Source organism: Mytilus trossulus, chromosome 9 (assembly GCF_036588685.1).
Source record: "Mytilus trossulus isolate FHL-02 chromosome 9, PNRI_Mtr1.1.1.hap1, whole genome shotgun sequence".
In the NCBI taxonomy this organism is placed as follows: Eukaryota; Metazoa; Mollusca; class Bivalvia; order Mytilida; family Mytilidae; genus Mytilus; species Mytilus trossulus.
In genome coordinates this window covers 9,354,920-9,366,135 of record NC_086381.1, presented here as the reverse complement: position 1 = coordinate 9,366,135, position 11,216 = coordinate 9,354,920, and the positions used below count along the sequence as shown (strand labels likewise).

At 31.2% G+C, this 11,216-nt stretch overlaps 1 protein-coding gene across 1 annotated transcript; it reads left to right on the top strand.

Annotated features, from left to right (window-relative positions):
* The first annotated feature begins 267 nt into the window (after positions 1–267).
* On the top strand, positions 268–10,861 carry LOC134684291 (uncharacterized). The gene is made up of 7 exons (XM_063543577.1): positions 268–370; positions 802–981; positions 3,902–4,001; positions 7,591–7,888; positions 8,402–8,470; positions 9,295–9,433; positions 10,653–10,861. The coding sequence occupies exons 1-7, from the start codon at positions 277–279 to the stop codon at positions 10,859–10,861; spliced, it is 1,089 nt and encodes a 362-aa protein (XP_063399647.1). The 5' UTR covers positions 268–276.
* The last annotated feature ends 355 nt before the right edge of the window (positions 10,862–11,216 follow it).

Sequence of the window (11,216 nt, the reverse complement as noted above, 5' to 3'; positions counted from 1 at the left end):
TTGTAGTGCATATGAACTTTCAATTCTAGGATAAGATTTTTTTTCAAAACTTAGTAAAAGTGGCACAGTTTTAGCCGTAAAAGGAGTTCCCATGGGAAATTGCATTGTCAATATTAACAGAAATGCAACCTATACAATGAAATTTGTATAGGTACGTTCATCGTACATAAACAACATTATATGTACAATAATTGACATTTAAACATAAATTATTTTTGTAAGATTTCATTTTGTTGTTACCTCTGTCCGTTTTCTTAGAGGGTAAGTCCAGAAGCCATGGAGTTCTTTAAAAACGACACTCAACCAGATAGTCAGAAGATTAAATCAGCGAAAGATGCTGAATTCCTAATTGGGGATAACCTCCTGAAATGTAAGATCCACTATTATATTGCCTGAACATACTAATGCGTTGTGTCACTACAAAGTAAGCATTTTCTATAAAGACAATTTTTATCTATGCATGTAAAGATTTAAAAAGTATTACTCTCGCTTTCTCTTTATTACATGTATTAAATCGTTATAAATTTTCCTTATGATTTTAAACAACGTGTTTTATTAGTATTTTATAGTCTTTATACTGTCGAAAATAAACTCATCATAGATTCCAGTATTTAAAATTTTTATTTTCGATAGACGCGCATTTAGTTTTAAAAAATTAACAGTGAAGCTCGAATAAAAAAAGGTCAAATAAAGTACGAATTTGGACAGCATTGAGTAATTTGTCTCAGCATATTCATAAGTCCCTCGATCTCTGTCTGAATTGTCGTAACACATCAGAATGTATGCTTTTATTGTTATTAGGGCTTTGCTTTTCAAGAGTAGGAATGGTGACATGTTGCCAAAAAACGAGACAACACGCCTCAAAGGAAGAATCACACATACATGACCCAATGGAAGATGTCAAGCCATTTCGATTTTGTGTTTATTCAAATGATAGATCGAGTGCTAGTGAATTATGGGAAACATGTGAAAATCCAATGTGTAAGTATGATAGATATTATAAACACATTAGTAATGATAACTTATAGAAATGTCCTTGTTCTTGTTGTCACTTTCAACTCACTTGCACCATGTGTTGTTATTATTTTATCTTTTCATTAAAGTAAAGTTGTTTAAACTCGAATTTCGTCAATAGTGTTCTATTCCCAATTGTTCCATTTTGACTGAGTATAGATTTGTGTAATTGGTGGAGGACGAAAGATACCAAAGGGACAGTCAAACTCATAAATCTAAATCAAACTGACAACGCCATGTCTAAAAATGAAAAAAAGACAAACAGACAAACAATAGTACAAATGACACAACACAGAAAACTAAAAAATAAACAACACGAACCCCACCAAAAACTAGGGGTGATCTCAGGTGCTCCGGAAGGGTAAGCAGATCCTGTTCCACATGTGGCACCCGTCGTGTTGCTTATGTGATAACAGATCCGGTAAATAGTCTAACTCGGTAGGTCACATCCATGAAAGGAAAGGGGATTTTAGTTACGACGCAAGGAACATATCCGATATCATTTGTGAAACGGTTATTCCATAACGGTCAACCAACTCGTGATGGCGTCCTTAAAATTTACGCAGGGATGATTTCAACTTCACCAATTGGAACTCTTGGTTTAAAAGCTTCCTAGTGAGCAACAACCCTCTATCAAGAAAAGCATGATAGGAAATGCAAGCACGGGAATATCGTAACAATTGGGAGATATCAAGTGTGTTGTAACACAACCGTGTCAACTTAGGGGAGGTTTATTTACGCATTTCAATACATGTTTAAATAAACTTATTCTAAAAGGTTACGAATTCAATATTGTAATTAGACCATTGAATATTGCTTTTATTGGTATTAATATTGATTTTGTTATCATAAATAAAAAAAAAACGTAAAATTGTTATTAACGTAAACACATTCGTGGATCTTCCATCTGTCAATACCTGTATCTTGGCATTGCACAAGCTCAGGTGATTGGTTATGATGTCTTAACACTTAATCCAATGGATTTTGAATGTGTACCAATTGGTAATTTTGTTTAAGATGCATGATTTTTTTTAGTTGTTAGTTACTTTTTTAACTAGCTCTCAGTAACTGCGAATTCTCTCCGATTAGTATACGTAATTTAAGTTAGTGTCTTTAGGTTGTTGGGATATACAAATACCATTCGGTGTTTTATGTATTTCTATTTGTATTCATCTGATGAGTAAGGTCTTTTTCAAGTTCGTTCTTATATTGTACTGTAACACCACTGTCGTAGGTGAAGGTTTTGATCCCGCTAACATGTTTAAAAGCGCCACATTCTGTATCTATGCGCCTGTCCCAAGTCAAGACTCTGTAATTCAGGGGTTGTCGTTTGTTAATGTGTTACATGTATATACGTCTGATTTCTTTTTTTTTTCTTTTCGTGGACTATGTAGTATGCATTTTACTCATTGTTGAACACCGAATGGTGACCTATTATTGTTGACTTCCATGGCATGTGGACCTTTATGAAGAGTGGTCGCATGTGCGATTATACTGCATCTTCTTACTTGTATCATTGGCACTCACACCACATCTTCCTACATCTATTTTATTTGGAATGGAGAATAATGTTTACAGTCAAAAGACAAATATCAAGCACCGACACACATTTTATAAATTTTTCAAACTATTCAGACTGTCGTGTTTATCCTTGACCGTATTTAGCAGACATTTTTTGGGAAATGTTGAGTACTTAATGCTCTTCAACATTGTATTTGTTTGGTTAAAGAACAAATTTAATCTGAGCGTCACGTATGAGTCTTATGTAAACGAAACGTGCGTCTGGTGTATTAAATCATTATCCTAAACTTTGATGAGTAATTTTACTCTGTATCATAAGCTATTGGGTTGTTTTCATCATTTTCACAAAGTATTTTGTAGGTATTTGTATCATTGGCAGCCTTGTTCATATCAATTAAAGCATTTGGCTGGAGCTTTCTCATCTAAGTATTTTATAACATGCGTTTTATTTCATTCTGCTTGCTGCTAGTTACCTTGAATTCTAAAATATAACGGTGGTACTTATCGCCGCCAATTTCCTTTTCCTTTGTTCAATTATGACATCTTTATATGAGACTTCAAAAGCGATTTTGTATCTTCCATGAGCAACGCGCTTGGTGACACATTTGAAACTGCATATGAGTACACTTTCGGATCGCGTAGTATCATGCGGTTTCTACAGGGTTGGTATTGTGCGATACATAATATAAAAAAGATGTGATGTGATTTCCAATGAGACAACTATCCACAAAAGACCACAATGACACAAACATTAACAACTATAGGTAATCGTACGGCCTTTAACAATGAGCAAAGCCAATACCGCATAGTCATCTATAAAAGGTCCCGATAAGACAATGTAAAACAATTCAAACGAGAAAACTTACGGCCTTATTTATGTAAAAAAATGAACAAAAAATAAATATGTAAAACTTAAACAAACGACAACCACTGAATTACAGGCTCCTGACTTGGAACAGGCACATATATGAATAATGTGGCGGGGTTAAACATGTTAGCGAAATCCCAACCCTCTCCCTAACTTGGGACAGTGGTATAACAGAACAACATAAGAACGAACTATACAAATCAGTTGAAAAAGGCTTAACTCATCAGATAGACAAAAAATACAAGTGGAAGTGGCCGGGTACTTATACATTCCGACACAAAAAGATATACATAAGTTTTGATTCTTTAAGATTTTGCCTTTTTTCACTTACTGAATGTACAGACTTTGATAGAGTTATATATAAAGCATTAAAAAATATGTAAACCACACTATTTCTTCTGTGCTTGTGTTTGTGTATTTTTATAATCCGTTCTACAGTTGTTGGAATTCATTTGATAAAATCAATTTGGGAATACCTTCATTTTTCTCTTTTTCCAGTAACAGCTCTGATATCTAGTTGCTATCTTAAGGCTATGGCTAAGGTTGCAGAAAAATGGTTTGAGGACTCACTTCAACGCAATTTAGAAGATCATGCTAAGTACAGTCATTAATTTGTCAATTGAAGTATTAGGCTTTTTTCAGTTTATAAAATACCATTTCCTTTATAATCTACCAGATTTCGATGATACAAAATATACCAATGAAAGTTTTGTGCATACTTGTATATACTGTCTTTCTTTGCACATTTGAAGGGAAAAGCAAGTATGAATATGTTTGCTTAATAGAGGTGTCTCAACATCTTACGAACGGACGAAACTCTACGAACGTATCGTTATGGAGCAGTTATTTTGTTATAATAAAATCCATAATAAATGTCTTCCGATACTGCAGTGTGTTTAAAAGACAACAGAAAAAAACTTAATATCCTTATTTGCAACCTTGCGTTTTATTGTTGTCATTAAACATCCGTGTTCCAATTATTTTCTGTTGTTGACTGTTTCGTTTTCTTACGTTGAGTTCCGTTTGTTGACATGTCATATATGTGCGTTCGATTTATCTCCCTTATCTATTCAAAAAGATTTTTTTTTTATAGTATCCTTGATAAAAAAAAATCAACACATCTAGTTTTCAATTGGTTGATTATTTGTTTGGTGTTTAACGTTCATTGGCAAATACTTCATTCATTTCATTGCAAAATTAGCCTTTGGTAAAGGATTGATAAGTGATTGAGATAACACAACTTTAATATATTTCATATATCCACACGTCCCTTCTATGGGTCTAATTGGTTTGAGTTATTATGAGTTAAATTTTTTCGTGTGGACAGATACGTCGTAAAATAGCTTTTTTATTTCTAATATTTATTGGGAATCAGTTTAAGAAATTTAAAGGTGCACTCGATCTATCGTTAGAAATAGAGTTTTGTGTGTTTTTGTTGAAAGGATGAGTGCTACAGCCCTAACAAAAATGGAATTCACATAGTTATCAAAATATATATTTTTATATATTACACCCCTAACTAAAAAGAAAAATGAGAAATATGAAAAACAGAGGGAAAATGAACAGTATGCCATAGACGATTAACGGAAACAATAAACAAGTATTTATATACTAATAATTATACTATAAAGGAAACATACACACATATAATAAGAAAGGCCATGATAACAAAAAAAAACACAATTTATAAGTTTAAATATGTATTTCAATTTTTTCCTTTATTTTTTTGTTAAGTCTATCAATTTAAAACAATATATCAATAAGAAAAGATCATTTGGATTTTAGTGGTTGGGGCAAAGAAGTTATCCCAGAACTTATTGGAATGTTTTCTTTTCAAATTTTAATCGAAAGGCGTTCACTCCTAGATTTATTTTACCTCAAATTAACATCTAGCTAAGATTCAAAAAGATTCTTATCCCTTTCTATCCATATATCTATATTTACCTTTTTCACATATACTAAATACTGATGTTGTCATCATGTTAATTAAAATTTCTTGTACAATTACTGTCCTTTGATTGAATATTATATATTCTTCGCTTAAATTTATAGATCAACTGTGTTGATTGAACAGAAAATTGTATATTATATATAATTTTTTTTTCTAAATATAAAACATATTTTATTAACAATCGCCTGTTACATCAACCCTCAGTTGCCCAGGGGAGCAACTAAGGGGGCCCCAATTGTTACAGTCTCATTTGTCGGAGAAATCAAATGAGAAAAAAAACTCCCACTATAAATTATTAACATCAACCCTCAGTAAAAATATTATCTGTCCTTGTACAAATGTACATGTACCTGCAATCATTATCGATCTATATATCTTTACCTCTCACCATATATAATTTTTTTAAATAAAGTTTGTTTTGTGTCTTTATTTATTTCTCACAAAAGCTACCTGTATTTATTAACTTTTTACCATTCGGCAAAAATTGCACTATTTTTGCCGCAGAGGAACGATCACATTTCAATCATTCATTACTTTCTTGTTACTGTTAGTAGACTTATCAACTAAGACTTTTTATAGAAAACAGTTTTTCAGTATTATAAATAAAAGGTTTGTAATTTTTTTTTTGTCATGTTTGATCACGTGATAATCAGTCCAATGTCACGTGACAACAACAAAAAAATCGGAAAATTGTAAAATTTCGATTCAAAATGTATTTGTTTGTAGTTTATTTATGGAAATAGTATCAACAGAGCATTCAAATACAATGTTAGAAATAACATCTCCACGAAAAAGAACCCTCAATGGTCTATTTATGTGAGAAACAGCAATTTTTATAGCCAAACATGCTATGTGGTGATTTGGGTCAAAATTGCTATTTTCTAGCTTTTGGGGTAAAAAACGTAGCTCAACTGTGCAACTGAAGTGCATCCACACTTTTATCCCCACAATCATTTAAAGGGCAGAAAAACAAAAATCTGGCAGCCTCAGCATCCCTTAGTTACCGATTTGTAATAGATTATCTTAATATGTATGTCTCTATTATTCTATAAACGACTGTAGCTAAAAAACAGACAATTTACTTTGTCACAAGGAAAAAAGCATTTTTAATTTGAAATTAGAATTAAATTAAAGTCAAGATATTTAATATTTGTGTTGGTTTTTTTTAACCGTACATTCACCCTTGCGGGATGCGAACTCAGATCGCTTGATTACTAGCCTTAGATGCATTCCCTCAGCTACGGAGGCAGACAGTTAAATTCGATTAATTCATACTTATTTTCAATGTTATTTATAATATTTATTTATAAGTTGACCATTAACATACAAATATTAGATTATAATAAGATACTAAGAAAGACGTCAAAACTGCATTTTTTTACATTTTTAAAACAACACACAATGTGGAATGGTGTGTGAACCCGGGGAGAATAGGGTATATTATATATTATATAATATCAAATAAATATAATATGTATTTGATTCAAAATGTTTTTAAAAAATCAAGCATGCATATTTTACATATAAAAGACATTTCAAAGGGAAGAAGAGCACAGCCGATAATCCAATATTATAAGATAAATTACTGCTCCCTCTTTTCTCGTTACGGCAAGTTACGTTAAGTTAGGCCGATTTTCGTTCGTTCGTAAGATGTTGAGAAACCTCTAATAAGAGTGCCCATCATTTTTACATTCTGTCCCGATACACTTGAAAAATATCGTTGTGCATCAAATCTGTCTTCATTCTATATAGAAAAGACTTATAAAAATCAGATTGTTTATTTATATATTCTTTCCCGAAATGATATGTTTGATTGCGTTGATAGTTATACTGGATAAATATCGTTGTGCATGAAATCTGTTTCCTTTAAATATAAAAAAAAAAGACTCATAAAAATAGTAAAGAAAAGTCGACTCCTACGGATTAAGTATTTATTATTCAACTCATCATATGATGAAAACAACTCAAGAAAATTATGACTAGATAAACAATAAAACTTCAGACTTTTTTTACATCTTTTGGTATCTATTTTATAAAAATCGCCCATACAGTTACTAGGTAATATTTTTTTGAAAAATATTGATTTTAGTTGAAACGAAAGGACAGTTTTTGACTGGGAACTCACTTTTGTCTAATGACTGTATGTTTAGTATCAAATATAGTTCAGTTTAATAACAAGGACTGAAATAATGCTATTTATGTGCAACAATTTTTTATTATTTTTCATGAATACTAGGCTATTTGCAAACAGAGCTGTACAACTTCTTGATAAGCTGTTTCAACATGACGAAGAAATGGCTACTAACGCACTGGATCATGCTTCTGTAGTTTGGGAATACATTGAAAGCCCTCTTCATTTTGGGCATCAATTTGGTATGGAAGATTTCATATCTCATACGTCTACACAGAAAGATGCAAACAAACGTCTATATTCCTATATAAATAATAGATCATCTTACTACATTGTTAATGAGAAGAACGAAAACGACATTGAAAATAATAGCCCACAACCTGAGTGCCCAGATTTTATAAAGGTATGGTTTTTCAAGAGAAGGATTGTATTGATGACTTGCATCGGGTTTTATATTGTATATTAAATACCGAGCATTACTTTTTAGCTAATTAAACTTCATATTTACTTCTAGGATAGCAATGACATAACGAGATCCAGATTTTTCTTTGTTAATTTATATTTACAATATATATTGTCTGCTCTATGGTCGGGTGGTTGTCGCTTTGACAAATTCACCATTTCCTTTCTCAATTTTATGGTTGTCCTGAAATTTCATAATTGTCTGCAAGCAGTTTATGTGGTATCACTTCATAAAAACAATTAGAAAATTTCATTAAAAGTAACATTTATTACCTCTTAAGATATTTGTGTATCTATTTATTTTTAATGGACTGATATGGTTGTCCTAAAATATTCATAATTGTCTGCAAGCAGTTTATGTGGTGTAACATAAAACATAAAACCAATAAGAAAATTACATTAAACGTAACATTTATGACCTCTTTAGATATTTTTGTATCTATTTATTTTTAAGCACCATCATAAACAAAGCCAATGGTATAAATATTTAACAGCACCAGTTAGCAGAATGTTGATTAATGTGGTAGGTTAATCATTTGTTTATACTGGGTTCTCCCTTTACAGAATGCAAAAAGTGTAAACTGTTATTTTCAAACGACGAAGCAATGCCAATTGAGATGGACTGCTTGCCCCAAGTTGTAATACCAGCACAAAAATAGACAATGATTCTACATTATATATGATTTATACTTACTTATAAAAACTTCTGGAAAGAGGGTTTGTTTAGAATTCACTAGCCTGTTACGCTACAGCTGTTGGCAAACTTTTAAGACCTGAATGTAATACTCACTATAAGCTAGTCTTCGCTGATAACATTCATAACCAACTAATCTGAGATTTGCCGTTGACAAATATGAAAAAATAAGAAATTGCGTTAAAACGTCCTTATAAAAAATGATTTTGATGAATTATTCTATTGTTTGCCAATCAATTATAACGTTTTTACTTTTTATGCATCGCAAGCTTCCACATGTCTAAGTGTTTGCGTTACTGTTGATGTTTAATCGAGAAAGAGCACTTAATATGGACGAAATTATATCTTTTTTTGATAAACTTAAAAGTTACTAACTATTTTTGTTTTGTTTAAGTCAGTTTTGGTTGTCAAAAATCATCTCGCATATTCAAGTTTTATACTTTCTTTCATATTTAGTTGTTGATCATTCATAATTAACCATTGACACCTTTAATGAGCATGCGCAAATCCAATCAATTTATAGACTCGAAATTTCTTGAGACAAAAAAAAATATGTAGAATTAACGATACGAATAAATACTTTAATAATACCTAGTAATTACTTTTTATTATTAAATGATGAGATATTTACGATAACTTTTTTTTTTTTTTAGGCATTGTATATTACAGTTCTTGTTATGTTCGTGATCTTCCTTACGACTGACATGCACTATAATTCGATATCTGTATTGGAATGGGTAGTCTCTATCTGGATAATTGGTGACTTTTTTGAAGAATGTTTTATTTCGGCAAGTTTGTTATACTTTATTAATGAGATTGATTGATTATTGTAGGTGACAAATCAAAATCATGTCAATTGATTTAATTCTCCCACCTAAGAAATCAATGTTGGTGTTTTGCAATTAATATTATCTACAGACTAATCACTGCACAAAAGTTCAAGCTAAGTTTAAATACAAATTTAGAGTGAAGTGCAATTTAAATTACGAGTGTATGATTCTAAACAATAGTCTCCTGCAAATGGTTGTCTCCATCTAACTTTACTTAGCTTATAGAACCAGAACTACAAAATCTTAGTTATCAACACTCTCCCACACTCCTCCATATATGACAATTTTCTTTTCTTTTTATTAAATCTATTTATTCATAGGTACGACCGAGGGATGGTAACTGTTCAATTCAACGAGTATTTCTATATATTTTTGATATATGGAACTTCATGGACATTGTATGCGATGTTATGTTCATCATTGCCTTCATAATGCATGCAGTTGGTCCCGCGGAAATACATAATGATACTAGAAGAATATATAGCTTGGCATTGTTTCTGATGTTCCTTCGCTTATTCAATATTCTTCTAATGTTTAAAAAAATTGGTATCATCATTATTATAGTCAAAGAAATGGCAAGTATTACGTAGTACGCTGATATGTATTTTATCTCTAGTTTAAAAATTAAGTACTGTATCATTGTTCCTCACTTTGTTTTCTTGAAATTGCTAGACTTCTCAATAATAAGTTACATTGTCAACAATAACAATTTCAAATGTATTTAAGAAATGTATTTGTTAAGTACTGAGCTCATTTAACAAAAATATATCGAAACCCGTTTGTTAGCGCATATTGGCCAATCCGGTAGATATAAGTCAACAATAGTTTTTATTGGGTTAAATTGCCCCGTCTGTTTGTCATTTTGTTGTATTTTTTTTAACTTTTATTTTGTTTTAACGAAAAACAATCGTATTGTCAACATTGATAAAAACAAAAGGAAAAGGAAAAACCAAACATTATCGAGGAAAATTCAAAACGGAAATTAATTAACGTACTGTAATCTCAAATCACAAATAAGTTTATTAAGGAAAATTAAAAAAAAAATAGAATTACTTTCCGGAGGGAAATATTTATTCGGTATTTTTATTCAACAATGATAATGTATTTTCAGTTGTTAAACTTTGTTAAAGTAATAAGGCATTGTTTTTGTATTGTTTTTTTAATATGAACATATATTTCAGCTGATGGATTTATTGTATTACCTGGTCATTCTGATGATTTTGATATTAGCTGCTGGTACAGTTTATCATGCAAACATTTATCCAAATCACGATGTCAAACCATTTCCAAGTGGAATTCAGAACTGGCGAATTTGGACAATTCTCAAGACACCGTATTGGCAGGTTTACGGCGAGCCGTTCTTAGATTTACTAGAAGGTCTGTAAACTAATGACACTATGATTAGTGAGAAAAATCGGATTGTTATAAATATGAATAACCTCCGCTGTATTCGGCACAACTTTTTGGAATTTTGAATTCTCAATGCCCTTCAACTTTATACTTGTTTAGCTTTATAGAAATATTTTGGTATGAGCGTCACTGATGAGTCTTATGTTGACGAAACGCGCGTCTGGCGTACAAAATACTTGTCTTAAATCCATTTATTATAAAATACAGACATTTGCGATGTTTTGCGATTTAACTGTATGGGATTGATCTTAGAAAAGACTTAAAATGCGAGAAATAAAAATGTACATTGTGTTTGCGAGTAAATAAAATTGTGTTCTTGTTTACAACATCATATT

Excerpts from the sequence above, each read along its gene's own strand:
- LOC134684291 (XM_063543577.1), top strand. The coding sequence starts at position 277 with ATGGAGTTCTTTAAAAACGACACTCAACCAGATAGTCAGAAGATTAAA. Across the intron at positions 982-3,901 it reads AACATGTGAAAATCCAATGT|TAACAGCTCTGATATCTAGT; the intron begins GTAAGTATGATA and ends CTCTTTTTCCAG. Across the intron at positions 7,889-8,401 it reads AGTGCCCAGATTTTATAAAG|CACCATCATAAACAAAGCCA; the intron begins GTATGGTTTTTC and ends TTTATTTTTAAG.